This window comes from Sinocyclocheilus anshuiensis, unplaced genomic scaffold (assembly GCF_001515605.1).
Source record: "Sinocyclocheilus anshuiensis isolate Anshui unplaced genomic scaffold, SAMN03320099.WGS_v1.1 scaffold913, whole genome shotgun sequence".
Lineage (NCBI taxonomy): Eukaryota > Metazoa > Chordata > Actinopteri > Cypriniformes > Cyprinidae > Sinocyclocheilus > Sinocyclocheilus anshuiensis.
Genome location: NW_015554131.1, coordinates 147693 through 164380, shown reverse-complemented (window position 1 = coordinate 164380; position 16688 = coordinate 147693). Strand labels below are relative to the sequence as shown.

At 36.8% G+C, this 16688-nt stretch overlaps 1 protein-coding gene across 1 annotated transcript in view; it reads right to left on the bottom strand.

Annotated features, from left to right (window-relative positions):
* The window catches only part of LOC107670276 (protein tyrosine phosphatase type IVA 2), a 54436-nt gene that overhangs the window by 9061 nt on the left and 28687 nt on the right, over window positions 1-16688 (bottom strand). Inside the window, exons 2-4 of the mRNA XM_016462821.1 lie at window positions 5730-6003; window positions 5324-5432; window positions 5131-5222 (exon numbers count right to left, since the gene is read on the bottom strand). Coding sequence (XP_016318307.1) covers window positions 5131-5222; window positions 5324-5432; window positions 5730-5734 — 206 coding nt within the window. The 5' untranslated portion in view covers window positions 5735-6003. The remainder of the gene's footprint in view (window positions 1-5130; window positions 5223-5323; window positions 5433-5729; window positions 6004-16688) is intronic.

The window sequence follows — 16688 nt, the reverse complement described above, 5'->3', positions numbered from 1 at the left end:
AGCCTATTGAAATGTCTCAATTTTTGTCATCCTAATCTTAGCCTATGTGACAGTATCTTAATATTGGCCTATGTGACAGTAATTTCCATTAGTTTTAATTTACAGTGCAGTGCAAATGAAGGCATAAAACATTAATTTCATTTATCTTTTAATCAAATGAGAGTTAAATTTTTTTGGCAGGCAAAGGGGTTTACTATTAAAATTAAAACATGGAAGGAATAGCGTATTGCGTGATTATTCTTTTAAACAAAAGTTGTAATAATTGTTGTAGTAGCAGTAGTAGCTAAACCGAACTTTTATTTTGACGGGTTGCCACGAGGACCTTTTAAGTTTCTGTAGCTTATGTATATGATATGACGATAGTTTTACTCAAATAAAACGGTCAAATGCTCATGAAGTAACTCTCAGAGCAGTTCTGGGGATGTTGTTTATGTATTTATGTCCTCATTTAGTGAGACGGCAGATGCTGAAAACACCGCGAGCGTCACACACGTGAGTATAGTAAACAAAACCGCGCATCTGTGCCAATCACATATACAGAGACAAGCAGAACAGAATATTTACAGATACTAGTCCATATTGCGACTCTATTTAAGTGTACTGACCTACTTTTGATGAATTCATCCAAACTTTGACAAATTCCGTGACAGATTAGATTTAGTAGATTAGCAATTAGTAGATTGCTCTAGGCCACAGAGTGGTGAGTTCCGACAGGCTGCATCAGAGCCAAATAGCGCGTTTCAAAATTAAATAATTTTATCAGCAAATCGGTTTTGAAAATGACCGACACTGATAATCATAAAAATGCTTAATATCGGCGCCGATAATCGGTCGACCCCTAATATATATATATATTTCACTTACCGCCCGAGTTGTGTAAGACTATTTTGATAGTCACTTTACAGTCAGTGCTATCATAAAAATAGACTTACTTGTAGGTTTAAAATTCTATGCGTCACATTTATTGTCCAACTACAAATATTACAGCGAAATGTATATTTTAGTCAGAATTATTGCGCTCCTATTTATTTGGACTTGTTATAGCACATGCATATCATTGCTCTTTTGTTGATTTTGATTGCTTCCATTGTCCTCATTTGTGAGTCGCTTTGGATAAAAGCATCTGCTAAATGTCTAAATGTAAATGTATTTAATTGAGCTCTGTCTGTTTGGCGCGTGGCGGCGCTCGTTCACTGAAGTCTGTGAAGTTTAGCAGAGAATCCCAAAGCAGAAGGCTCATGCACTTCTGACAGAAAAATGGAAATATTTCCATGGCTTTCTAACATTTACAGATGGAGAATATACCTGTGAAATGTAAGTTAAGCATTAAGGAAAACAGCACATCTCAAACACATTAAGCAGCACGAGTAGCCTAGTGTCTCTGTCAGCAGCACATGCAGCCTTTCTGTCAGAGCATATGACGGGCCGAGCCACTTAAACTAATATTCGAAACGAAACTATAAACTGTCTTACCAGTTTTTAAAGGCCTTAATATGAAGCTTGTCACATGTTTAGAACAAATTGGATTATGCACTTTCTCCGCAGCAGCTCAGTCTGTGTCCTCTGCTATATTTTCAGATGCGCTCGTATCAAACTACTGTATATCGATATAAACGGTATTGTCTCATATCGAATCGCTTATAAAGAAAATATCGAAATATCATACAAACTCGATATACCGCCCAGCCCTAGAGACTGGTTCTTGGAAATGTTAAAGAGAAAGTGTGTGTGGGTGAGTATGACAGATAATGGAAACGGACTGTCTATGCAGCTCCCGCAGACAGCTTCAGCTCACAGCAGTCTCTCACTTTCTATGCTCCTTAAACATGCAATCCCTAGTTCCCCATCAAACCTTACTCTTTCTTTATTTAGCTATTCCCTGTGTCAATGGTAGTGAGCCACTTCCAAAGAAAAATGGACAAGGAGCACGGTGTTGAACTTTAATAGCAGGGATGTAAATCTTTACTCAGGTATTGGATTACAGCTGCAGTTAGACAGATGCCATGGGCCATGTATCTCACACACACACACACACAGTATGTTGACTGTTACCACACTACCATGACAGTAAAGTTTAAACTACTCTGTACCTTCTCTTTAAGGAACTAAGGATATTGTTCCCTTTCTAACACCTTTGCTTCCTTATAATTTCCAAATAACATTATGTAGGTCATGGAAAATGATCAATTACATAAAAGGGAACAAAAGCAAAGGTTGAAATTTCCTCTTTTAAATGAGAAACTTTGGCTTGCCTATATCTCCATATATAGCTGCTTTTAATACATTTGTAGTAGGGCTGTGCAAAAAAATCGAATGCGATTTTTGACAAGCTACACAAAATCGCGTTCAAAATCGCAGGCGATTCATTGCCGATTTTGAACGCGATTTTGTGTAGCTTGTCAGTGAACTACGGCTCTGTGTAGTAAATGCCGCTCCATCTGAAAGCACGTGCTGGAGATTTACAACTAATCACAGGAGCGGCTTTACTGACGAGATGCGCATGAAAATCGCATTCGAATTTTTGCACAGCCCTAATTTGTAGCTGTCAATATATCTTCTGTTTACCAACCTAGCATGCAGAGTACAGGTGACTACAGATGGTAAAAAAACTGGGAGGCCTGTCGGAGAGGTGTTATGGAAATGTTTTAATTTGCATTGATTGATCTCACTCAAATACATTTATCTTACATATATCTTTTTAACATTTTATATCTTTTGAATGTAATCATTAATCAGTAATAAATAAGTATTCAATGATCATGGTATTGTGTAGTCTAGAGTAAATGGGTTTTCTTGTGTAACTCTTAAGGGGTCACTCAGCTAGTGTGAATTTGCCAGGAGTGTGCATACATCAGTCTTTACATGTTTTTATGAACGTTAGCAATATGTATCAGATATGACATAGCGTGATGGAGGCGACTCTCCAGGGAACCTCCTAGTTGGTCGAAGGCTGAGGACCCAAGGGATTTCAGTAGGCCTGTCACGATAACAACTTTTTGTTGTGCGATATATTGCCCCAGAAATAATTGTGATAAGCGATATTATTGTCATTTTAAAGACCATTTTATGCCACTGAATATATAATCATTATGTAACAGTATAATAATGCAAGAAGGCCTACACACTTCCAAATGACAACAAACTTTTCATTTTTAAGAATATTTAGATCATGGAAATTAAGTATCAAAATATTAGATACCTTAAAAAACTTGAATAAATAGTAAATAAACATTTTCTAACAAAAAGTGCAAAGTAGAAAAAAAAAAGAAAAATGCACAAAGAACTTGTATGGAGATTTTTCCATCTACAGATTTTTCCCAGACCTTCTTTTCTCTGTAAATTAAGGGTGCACACTATTGCTGAAAAACACAATCACTACTTAGCAGTCAGATGTCCGTATGCACAAAGGCACAGATCCCTAAACAAGACCATATCTGCAGATGAAACTTTTTTTGTAGAAGCATTTTTTAAATTTGAACAAGCACCAACTACACCACGTTATGTACGAGAAGCTGCAAAATACACAGGCATAAGTGGAATGTACAAAACATGGTGACATTCATTTTTAAGTAAATATAATGGGCGATATATTGCATCACCAAAAATTATTGGGGTCATGTACATGTATTGCGTGATAAGTCGATATATTGATTATTGCGACAGGCCTAGATTTCAGTCACCTTGAAATGTAATTGTTGTCTTTATAAGCTGCTGTGAGCCTGTTTGTTCATCTCTTTGCTCACAAGACAGCAAGCTGTGTGTAAACCAGATAATTTTCTGCAGAAAATTAAAGCAAGACAAAGACAAAACTCTGTTTGGTTTTTCATTCTCAGTCTTCACAATTATTTTATTACTTTATTAAATTAGAATTCCGGCGACAAGAGGCCTATCTATCTATCTTTTCCAGCAGGGTCAGAACAAGATAATGTCAAGTGTAAATAAAGACAACACGCTGAGTAAGTTTTTTTCAAAGGCCACTAAGAATGAGATGTCTTTATTAGACACACACCCGCATACAGCACTTGTTGGTGACATCAGTAGAGCACTGGGTGAAACGACCTACTTGATCTGAAGAGGGAAAAGAGCATGTTTGAGATTTTGCTTGTTCAGTTCCCCTTTTGAGATCAGGTCACAGAAAAGACCATTTCAAATGAGACAAAGCAGTCACTAAAATTGCAGCACAGTGCAATTCTCATTATACAATACCACGAGTATTTCTATTTTCATGGGAATTTTTTTTTTACAAATTGAAACAATGTTGAATTTTTTTAGCTTGGCATGCTTTCTGAGCACATCAAACTGAAAATTAAGAGAAAAGAGTAATACACTCCATTTCAAAATTTTGGGGTCTGTAAGATTTTTCTTCATGTCTTTAAAAGAAGAATCTTATGTTCATTTATTTGAGCAAAAATACAGTAAAACAGTAATACTGTGGAATATTTGTACATAATACAAATAACTGTTTTCTATTTTCTATTCCTGTGATAGCAAAGCTACATTTTTTTATTTTTATTTTAAATTTGTAGCCAATACTCCAGTCTTCCATGTCAAATGATACTTCAGAAATCATTCTACCATGCTGATTGGCTGTTCAAGAAACATTTCTTTTTATTATTATTATTATTAATAATAATAATGTTGAAAACAGTTGTGCTGCTTAATACTTTTGTGAAAGCTGTGATACTTTTCTTTCAGGATTCTTTGATGAATAGAAAGTTCAAAAGAACATCATTTACTGAAAAAATTTACTGTCTATTTACTGTCACTTTTTGATCTTATTGACCCAAACTTTTGAACCGCAGAGCATATGAGCTCAATATTTACCATTTAAACGTAAAGATAAAAGGCACAGTAAATAGTAATGAACAAGGCTTAACAGTAACTATTGCTTGGGGCCAGTGTGGGAGTTTTGGACTAGCTGAAGAAACTATTAGTTGCCCTTTTGTGCCGGTGAATTACCACTGGGAGTTCCCGAGAGTGTAGCATAGGCATACATGTGCCTTTTTATCAAGCAAGGACAGCTGATCTTGCAGAAAAGCACTGTGTCATTCAGTGTGGCAAAATAAGTGCCTTTTCTTTCCTTCCTCCCCTAAACACTGTTCTTCAAATCTTCAATTACATTTACTCACCAGGACCTGGATGCCCTCCTTCTCCACTGGTGCCTTGTCATAGGTGGCTTCACATACTCTCACCAATGTGTTCACCCCAAACGTCTTCAGCTCCTAAGGAGGGAGGCAGAGTGAAACGTGTGAGTAAGGATATTTGGGTTTCCCCTTTCGTGACAAGCTCATTCACAAAAGTCAGATCTAGACGGATCTCTTACCTCAGTGAATTTGTTGAGAGTGGAGTTGGTGGGGTTGTGTGTGATGAGGAATCTCATGCAGTCATAGGAAATCTCAACAGCGGCAGGGCGGTTCATGTTGGCAAGACGTCTTTAAAACAATTACAATGAAGTACTTATAATTCCTGTTCCTTTGTTTCTTTCAAAAAAAAAATCTTTGGCTCAGTTTTCAGCAGTATGAAAAAATAAATACAGACAAAAAAAATTTACTGGGTGCAATGGAGGTTGGACACTAGACTACTAGAAGTACAAACAAAAGTCAAAAGGAGGGTGATCTAGTCCACGATGTTCAAAAGATGTATAAAAAAAGGGATGAGAAACTTGAAAGGAAAACTAAAGAAAAAAGGAGACTATCCTTCAGTCATCCAATTCAGACAATTGAGATTACCCCATTCAGGAGAAGAGTTTCTAATTGGCTACAGGGAGAGAAAGCTGTAGGGAAGTCAGGCGGGCGTGTTTGAGGACTACACGGGATCCCAAAAGGGTATAGAAGAGACAGACTGGGCCCAGTGTGCTGGCTGTCAGGGAGGCTTCTGGGTAGCGTAGTCCTGCGGGTGGCTAACAATTCACTTGTCCACAAAGGTGAGGTGCTGAGCCTGGCAGAACTCTCCGCAGACGGTCACAAACGCCATATATGTGTGATCCGAATCAACACAGAAATGCTGGAGAGAGGAAGAAGGAAGTTACAGTTAGAGCAGAACGAAACATCTTTGAATGAGCAGTCATTTAGGCTAAGTTTACACAACAACGATGTAGTCAAAAACGGAAAAGTTAATTGAGATAATCCAGGCTACTATTCATAGACAGTATGCTGGTGTTTGTAATTCTTTGGGGTGTGTCAAATTGCACAATATTTAAGATTAAAGGGTGTGTGTGTGTGTGTTTATGTGTGTTTGTTTCCTCATTCACTGTTGGTACGCCATCATGTTCTTCTTGTCAAAGTCTTCTTCATCGATAACACACTACCATACTACTCATACTACTTCTAGAATATATTGTTTATGTGTAATAGAGTACTCAACCTACATTACCCAAAATGTGCTGTATACAAGCAGAGCACAATGAGTAAGATATCCCACAATGCAATACATTTAGCTTGACCTTCCATTTCTACAGAGCTCCACACATGACATGAGGTCACAAATATATTTATCATGGCCGTGATTTAAGAATATGTTCCTTCATTTTATTATTCCATTCCCTCATTTTAGCTAAGTTGTGGTAACAATTTCTTAATTCGTTTAACTATTTTTTTTTAATTAGTTCCCTCATTTTAGTAAATGGTGGCCAAGTTGTACTGATTTGTTCCCTTATTTTGATTTAATTCAAATGAGGCAAAAAAAATTGTACAACATGTCCACAATTTACTAAAATGAGGGAACGAATTCTTAATTTGTGGCCACAAAAAAATAACCCACAATTTACTAAAATGAGGGAACGAATTCTTAATTTGTGGCCACAAAAAAAAAAAAAAAACTTTATATATATATACATACATATATACACATTTCATGCGTTTTGTACATTTCCAATTTTGAATGAACCTGAAGTAATATCAACTGCATCTTTTTTGACTATATTACAAAACTACTACAAGTTAAGGCTACGTTTACACGACAGCGATGTAGTGAAAAACTGAAAAGTTTTTCCCTTGCGTTTTTAAAAATTTTCACGTATTCACAATGTTTTCAAAATGATTCGCGTTTACACATATCCGCGAAAATGGCCAAAAACGCTGTATTACGTATGCCAGGCCACTAGTTGGCGCTGTCACCTTGTTAGTAAACAGTTTGTTCACGCTTGCCTTTAAAATCGACACGTACTGCGCATGTCTCAGGGCTCGCAAAATCGCTAGCCCGACGTCCCTGGGTTATTGTGTTTTCCAGTCGGGCTACCAAAATGTATCACCTCTCTGCCCGACGGGCTATGTTAAATGCAGATCTCCCGCGGGTCTTTACAAAAACCCTAAAGTGAGTTGTGACAAACGTAAGGCCATAAAAAGTTTTAAATATGTTAAATGGTATAATAAATGTCATAATTATAATTTCAAGAGGTCTTACAGTTGGGGACGGAAAGACAAAAGTCGCGATACGGCTGGATTAAACTTCAAAAGGCAATGATGTCATTGAATAAATATGAGCGCTGCACGTTTCAAGTCAAAACGCGGGGCACATGTCTTTATTTGAATGTATCTGAAGGGAACCGACTGTCCTCAGAAACGTGTCGTTAGCATTTTAATTTCATTTTACCTATAATTCCTGATAAAGCAGCATTTATGAGCGCGGAGCTGCTTTGTGTACAGCCGTTATCGGGGAAACCGCAATATTTCAGCGCTCCTAAAGCGCCACCTCGTGGCAGAGAATTAATTTGCATTTCCAATAAGCCTTTCTGCTGTTTGTTCAGATCAGTGCGAATATGGACCCATATTTTTATGCAGCAAACACGTCTAATTGTAAATGTGAAAGAAGTTAATGTATCTTCTAAAAACTTAAACAATTAAGACAGTAATATTTATGTTTTAAATTAATAAAATATTTTTTTATTATCAGTTTTTGAATCAGTTTTTGATTCATCCAATTTCATAATGGTTTAAAGGCTGAAATGTGAATCATGTGGTTTTATGGCTTAATATGTTACCATAGACATTGTCCAACCCCACTCATAACAGTGTTCATTTTAATTGTGCAGCTCTTAAAAAAGGGTCATAAATTGCCTTAAATTGATTTCTACAATTTCTGCAGATACCCTGTAAATAATGAAATAGAATTCCTTGATATTTGTGTATTGTAAATATTTTTTGATTGACAACTCCTATCTGATTTTCTATATAAAAAAGTGGCCTTTTTATTTGGGCTAGTTAAATTAATTTTCAGGCTACCAAAATCTGAAGAGTATCTGCCCAAAAGGGTTACCAGGGATTGGCCTGAAGCCGCTCTAGCAACAAACGCAATCCTGAAAAATATTGTCATGGAATTATGCCGATAGCCGATAGTTCCAGCAATCAACTATCGGCAAAACCGATACATCAGTTGACCTTCAATTGAAACAATTAAATAAAAGTCATTGGGGTCCAAAACAAAACTGGACCCCATTGACTTTCACTGAATGAATAAAACAACAGAGACAATCTGCAAAATATCTTATTTTGTGTTTCACAGAACACACAAAGGTTTGGAATAAACACAAGGGTGAGTAAATAAAATTTTTCATTCTTTGGTGAACTATCCATTTAACAGAAATAATTTATTTCATATGCAACCAAAATAAACACAAATGAATCAAAGTCAAATTGGAACAAATTTGGAATCAAATTTGCAGCTTGTGAATCGAATCTGGAGACCTGTATCAATATCCCAGCCCTAGTTGCTAGGGTGTTGTGGGTGGTTGCTAGGTGGTTACTAGGTTATTCTGGGTGGCTGCTTACTTGCCCAAGTACAAAGAGCCCAGACTTAAGTCTATTGATATTCTGGTCTCTAGATATGGCTCAGGTCCCTCCTTATATTTATGTCTTTGGTATCGCCTGCCACAGAAAAAAAATGCAAGTCTGATCGTTTAGAAAAGTAATAGCACACAGTAGGGGTGTGCGATATTGACAAAAAATTATATCTCGATATTTTATGGGATTTTATCGATAACGATAATTAGACGATATTTTGCTGAGTGTGTTATCGTGCTGGTACCTTAAGGACTGCCGAAGACAGCTCCTGTCTCCAGACTCCTAATGTTTTTAATATTCTTCATATTCTGTGTGGTGGTCAGTTCATACTGATAGAAATGAATCTTTTCCAATAAGTTTAAACTGATTTTTGCATTTTATGGGCATTTTTACCTTTATCAAGCCCTTTTATCTAAATGTGTGCATCATCTTTTCAGTCAAATTCTTAAATTGAATCAATTAGAATAATAAGTCTTTTGGGCTGTTACCAAGCAAATGAAATCAGTATTGACAAAATTAATCTTTGCAATTCAGAGAAAACACAGAAGCTGCATTGGAAGGGGCATTTAGATGCATTTACACACTGTTTAATGCAGGACATGAATGTTTTAACCTGCAGTTACAAATGCATTAATACTGTTTTGATATTTTAAAAATAAAACGTTGAATACTGATATTTGAAATGATTTAAAACATGAAAAAAAAAAGGGAAAAGAAAAAGCCGAAATTTTTCAAATTAAAACCGCCAGCAGGTGGCAGCAACTTTAGTCTTTGCAACTTTACAGATCTTCTTTATGCACCAAGAGCTTGTAACACTTTAAAGAGAAAGGAAAAATTGAAATCGCATCATATGACCCCTTTTAAGCGTCATGGCAGAGCATTGAAGTCGACCAGTCGATTAGTCGGTGCAACCCCTATGTTGTATAAGATTTTTATTTTGTGAAAACCTGTATCTGAACTGTACATGTCACAGACATTGTCCAACCCCACTCATATGGTGTTCATTTTACTTGTGCAGCTCTTAAAATGGGTCATAAATGGCCTTAAATTAATTTTTAAAAATTCTGCGGATACCCTGTAAATAGTGAAATAAAATTCCTTCCTTCATATTTGTTGATATTTGTGTATTGAAAATATTTTTGATTAACATTTAAACTCCTATCTGATTTTCTATATTTAAAAAAAAAAAAGGTATTTTTTTATTTGGGCTAGTTAAATTAATTTTCAGGCTACCAAAATCTGAAGAGTACCTGCCCGAAGGGCTACCAGGGATTTTGAAATTTTGTGAGCCCTGTGTCTACATACCTAACACGTACTACACATGCGCATGACGTCATTCCTGTTTTGGGTGTTTACACGGAAGCAATAACGGTGACGTTTTCAAAAACTTGCACTTTGAAACCAGCTTTAAAAAATATGCGTTTTCAGTCCCCAAAACGCAGCTGTCGTGTAAATGAACAGGCAAAACGCATAAACAGTTTCCCGTTTTTGGCTGAAAACATCCTGTAAATCCCTATGAACATCTTAAGAGTACTACTGCTCAGCTCTGACTGACGATTCACCCTTGCCTCTGCGTAAGCCAGTGACTCGTCCCATTGAGAAAGGCAATTTGAAGCAGACAGGTGATAACAGCAAGTCTAGGACATCAAGGCACCTACGTCCTGATGTGGCACAAAACACAATGTCTTGTGTCATGCAAATGCCACGTTCGCCTCTTAAATGCAGTCTTTCAAATAAAAAGCAGTGCACACTGGAGAAAAACAGAAGGGTAGAGAGCGAATGAGAAACGTTGACATGAAAAAGGACAATACAGGGAGGTCTTGTTCCTGAGTTTCTGAAAACTCTAAAGAGTTCGCAAGGATTAAAGTCAGGCAAAGCTTCAAACAGCCTCAACTGTTTCACAGTCCCACACTTCTCTACTCGACTCGCCACCCCCATCCACACTAAAAGGACACCCAAAGTAACCAAGTCATCTTGGCTCCCTGTTCTGTAACAGATTGAATAACCAATTTAAGAAGAAAAAAAAAAAAACAGGACACACAATGAGAGTCTTTACAATACGTGACTTGGACATGTTGAGACAGACACTATTTCAAGGGAAAAAAAAAAAGGAACATCAGAAGACTTGGACTGTCAACAAGTTGCAATTCTCAGAAGGAAAGAGGCAGTCTCGAATGCTAGATCCAACAGATGAGGTTAAATAGACAGCAACAAAAAGAGAAGTGGTCTCTTCAAAAGAGAAAAAGCAGCAAGACTAGGATGTGATTATCTTATCAAAAGAGGACCAGAGCTAAAAAGCTCACTCAGGACCAGAAGACCACAAGTGCTTTTTTAAAACATTCCCCAAGGACCTGATAGTAAACCAATGGTTCAGACAGGATAATTGAGCTGCACAAGGAAGCACAACCACACAAAGGAATAGGACAGGTGGAAAGAGATGCTATTTTGACGCTGAGATGCAAACGAGACAATGACCCCATTTACACTAGTGGTCGACCGATACTTCAAAAGAGAAAAAGCAGCAAGACTAGGATGTGATTATCTTATCAAAAGAGGACCAGAGCTAAAAAGCTCACTCAGGACCAGAAGACCACAAGTGCTTTTTTAAAACATTCCCCAAGGACCTGATAGTAAACCAATGGTTCAGACAGGATAATTGAGCTGCACAAGGAAGCACAACCACACAAAGGAATAGGACAGGTGGAAAGAGATGCTATTTTGACGCTGAGATGCAAACGAGACAATGACCCCATTTACACTAGTGGTCGACCGATATTGGTTTTTTGACAGCTGATGCCGATATCTTGGAAAGCAGGGTGGCCGATGGCCGATATAAATCCGATATCATTTTATTTTAATTAATATTTAAGAAATGTTAAATAATTTGAAAATGGATTAAAAAATAAATGTGTAAAATAAACATACTTATACTTTAAATGACAATGTATTTTTCACAAATAAATAAATATTTAAAAAATATATAATTGAAAAGGAAGTAAATACTGTAACCAACAGGGCACTCAGTAATCTGGGAGGTTTGTGTGCACTGGGATTTGGGAATCATATTCAAATAAAGCCAAGGTAACACTCATTTTACATACAGCACACAGTGAAAATGACATGAATATGACATTGGGCAAAAGCATGAAGCACAGCATAATTTGAAATCATGAGTTTAAAGTTTGTTGATCGCGCGTCTCCAGTGAAGCTGAACTCTCCTCCTGTCTGCATACAATTTCGCACGGATCGACCGTCATGCAGAGTACACGCGATCGTGCAGGATACAAATGCACACTTCACAAGATCTCACAGCTGGATTTGACTAAGTTTGCAAGATTTTTGAAATGAAATGTTCATTAGTCATTCAAAGATTTGTTTAAATTATATAAATGCATATTTTCTGAATGCTGACGGAAAACGAGAAAGTATTATAATGTTTGCCTTTCTATTACTAATAATATATTTGCTGAATGCTGACGGAAAACGAGAAAGTATTATAATGTTTGCCTTTCTATTACTAATAATATGAAAGCAATCGTTATAATACTTTTTTGTATACATTTTAATTCCTTTGTTTAACAGTTTTCTGTAGACAGATTTCTGTCCGTATTAGACAGAACTGTTAACGACGACAGCGAACAAAGAGAATGTGAACACTGTGTGCTCAGGCGCTGCCGCTCTCAGTGCCATAAAAATAAAAGTCCGGCGCGCCTTGAACACATTGGCCAAACAGAGAAACTTATCGGCCGATGCTGATATTTGAAAAATGCCAGCAACGGCCTTGGCGATATATCGGTCAACCACTAATTTACCACTCTGATCCGCTTGCCTGGTGGCGGGATAATCAGGCTCGATTCCCTCTTCTTTTGAAAGTTGCCAGAAAATATATGACTATATGCGGTACGAGCGCTCCCTCGGAGCGTGTATTCAGTGCGGAAGGCAACATTGTCACTCCGTTAAGATCTTCACTGAAACCAGACAAAGTGAACATGTTGGTTTTCCTGGCAAGAAACTTGAAGACCGAAAAATAAAGCAGCAGGACTTGCCGATTCACTTAAACCCAGTAGTATTCACCCAGTAGTTTAACAATGATGTTCCTGATGTTCCCTTGTGTTGCACTTTGAAAAACCCAAATCAGATTCAAACACTTTTATGTTCCACTTTTAAAAATGTTGTTATAAATGTAGCCTTATTAAGTTAAATAATATTAATGATAATTTGCTGTTAAATTATTAAAAACTGTTCCATAATTCCTATTAAACTCAAAAGATATTGAAAAAACAAAGTTGAAATAAATGTAATTTTATTTTATTATTGTTCACATAATTTGCTGTTTTAATAATAAAGAAGACTGCTTTATTATTATTCATTTCCATGTTCATTTACAAGCTGCATGCGTTCTTAAATCATTATATTTCCGTGGCGGGAGGGGGAGGGGGGTTGCGATTAACCGCCAAACCGCGGTGATTTGTTGCGTCTTCACCGCGGTAAGAAAAATCCCATACCATCACAGCCCTAATTTACACCAGATATTAATATCAGTCTTGGTTGATCTGACCATAGCGTTAACATCTAGTGTTAACAAGTGTCTCCTGTGAAGTCTGTGTCATAGACAAAAGCCCTATTTGGACGGTAATTTTTTCTTATGTGGACAGCTGTAAAAATAAATTTATATGGCACCTCAACAATAAAACTTATGGATTCATTTCAGATGACAATTTATTCACAGTAGAGAAGCGAGTTCTGTGATCCTACGAACCTGGGAATGCACTGCTCTGTAAATACAATGTCATATGCTTGGTATAATGAGAATAAATTCATATTTATTATGTTTATTAAATATCCTGTTTAAAAATCGGAAAATAGACATGTCAGTTTAAATAATTTTGCATTTTATCTATCAAAATGATGGATGTCATTTACATAAGGTAATTTACATAAGGTAAACATAAAGCTACTTGGTACAGGCTATATTTTATGTATATAATTGTATATAATACATTTTAAAATTTTATTGCATAACTGTTATTGTGCCATAATAACGACCCATTTCAAATGTTTACATGCTTTTCGTCTTCTTTTTGTTCTTAACAGCTTCCACTCGCTGTGGTGGAGCAGTTATGAAATATTATTCATGTAAATACTTTCCAGCATTTCAATAATAAATATGCATGCAAATTACAACTAAGTGCAACAGTTACCGTACAATGTTTGGCAGTGGTCAGAAAGAATTCCAACAGTGCATTTTGAATCAATTCCATAATGTAAAACGTGGATTCAGGTGGCAAATAAATTACCACACGACCTTGGTGTTTGTCAAAAAACAGCAGGTAATTCAGTTGGGAATTTTTACACTGAGAAAAACACAGACAATCTGGATTTGGACGGCACTAAAAATCCCTGACTAACCCCTGTAAATGTTGAAAATAGCTTATGTCCCCACATGAGACAATTCCCATTCAAATTGGCTAGTTTGGGAGCCTTTCAACTGATTTGAAAAACAAGATTGATAAGAAACAGCTCTCAGTGTTTGCCCTTATACAGATGACCTGTTTCTTCATTAAATGTTTGATATTTATATATTAAATGACTTGATATGAATTAACAAATAAGTGATATTAGCAAGGAAAGTATTGCTAGATAAAAGCATTACTATGTAGTAACCACTTACAGATTACAGAATTCAGTATGACAACATGTAAAACAAAAATGGTTTGGAAATACAGTTTTATAAAGCAGCCCTCCTCTTACATTTTAACAAAATAATTTTGTGAAGTTACAGTACTTTCACATAATCCTCCAGAAATCATTCTAATGTGCTGATTTGGTGCTGAAGAAACATTTCTTATTATCAATGTTAAAAACTTGTGCTGCTCAATTTTTGTGGAAAGCTTTTTTTCATGATTTATTGACAGCATTTATTTTAAAAAAGAAACTAAGTAATATTACAAATGTATTTTCTGTTACTTTGAATCAGTTTAATGTAAAGTATTTAAAGCACACACAAAAATACAAATGTCAGCACACTGTTGATTCCAAATATACAGTTATTTTATTTAATAATTATTTTACATTTCAAAGCCTTCGTTTTAGTGTTGATTTATAGGTGGGAGTATTGTTTATTAGAGACGCATCAGAATGCAATCATGTTTACACTACAAATACAACTTTGTCACATTCATTTCTCACCACCTCACAAAGTGGTTTTAGACAAAATGTTTTCAACACTGATCGCCAAAAGGCATGCAAATACCAAGTGTAAGCAATGCCAATAAAAGCTCTAAGAAGACATACAGTCAGGGATGCAGCTGTGTGAAATGGCGTTCCTATGAAGGCCCTACTTCCTCCTGCTCTACTTTTACCAGGAACTCATGCAAATCAAACCACATTTGCAAGCGACTCCTGTAATTGCTACTACCAGAACAGATGGGGAAAATATGAGTGCAAAGTAACAAACAGTAAGACACAAAGAAAAGAAAAGGCAGATGGGCAGGGGAGAAAAAAAAAGCAAGTTTTGGTTACAAATCACTAGGAGCTTTCTGCTGTCAAAGTCACTTGGTAATCGCAAAACCAGCACTAACACACTACTCACAATCTTCTCTCAAGACCCTACTAGCATTTAGAGGTCACACGTTCAAACTAGGCAGAACTGGAACTGTCCGGTAAGACATTCAGTTTCTCTTTAACACTGGAGGCGAGCCAGTGTGAAGGCTCTGCTGTGTCACATGTACACCCTGCTCAGTTCCCCTGCCGCTTATACAAACACTCACACACATCAGCTGCCTTGTGCATAAACGAACAGAGGACTGGAAAAAAGGAAGACTTCTCAGAAATGACAGTTTCATGTTGCCCACTGTTTTGTGAAATACTGTTGCTTGTTATCTAGAGGAGAGGTCACTGGGTACTAGGGCTGTGCGATTAATCGAAATCAAATCGAAATCGCGATTTGAGACGTTGCAATTTCCTAATCGCAAAGCCTGCGATATGGACGCGATATTACTCTGGATAGTTAGGCAAATTAAAACTAAAGAAACCGTATGCAACTTAAGCTTCGAAATGACAGACAACGAACAAAAAAGGTAATTTCCAAGAGCTGCATCACAGCGCATATCAAAAGCTCCCTTGTCGGTTCTGGTTTAAGTACTGGAGAATAAACGATACATTCTTAGATGTTTTTGTTAGTACGTGTAATATCTGTCAAAAAAAAAATCGCAATTTGATATTTTCCCCCAAATCGCACAGCCCTACTGGGTACAGAACTTTGTCTGTCTATCTCTTCATTTGCTCTCTTCCATGCCTTCCTCTATCTGAGCCCTCTTTCCCTCGACCCTATGCAGCTGGGAAAGTTTGAAAGGCCATACGGCTGCTCTTGTCATAATCTAGAAGTGTAGTGTACATAGTGATAATGAGCGCTCTATCTGAGAACACAGCAGCCCAAACAGGTGATAGTAGCGGTACGCACTGTTTTACGTAGCGTGACTGAGCACATCCCATACTGTAAGAGCATCTTAATCTATCCATGTTGAATTAATTTTAGGGATTTAGCACTACTATGAAATGCATTTGTAGGAACCAAGTGGGGCTGAAACGATTCCTCGAATACCTCGAGTAACTCGACTGTAACTACACACGGAACACCGTGTTTCCCCATGGACCATTATTACTGACGCACAACCCAATAAACGCTGGACCAGACCATAGACGATAGACTGTATAAAAACAGGGACCAGACTTTTAAAAAATGCGCTTGACATATTTAAAACCATAAATCAATATGGTGGCTAGTTATAATGTCCCTATGTTAGCTATGTTTTGTGAAAGACTAAACGCCATTGTGCATAAAAATACCACAGAAAGAAAGGTAGTCAATATCACACAAAGAGTGTCAGCTTTCACCTCTAAAATCAGCAT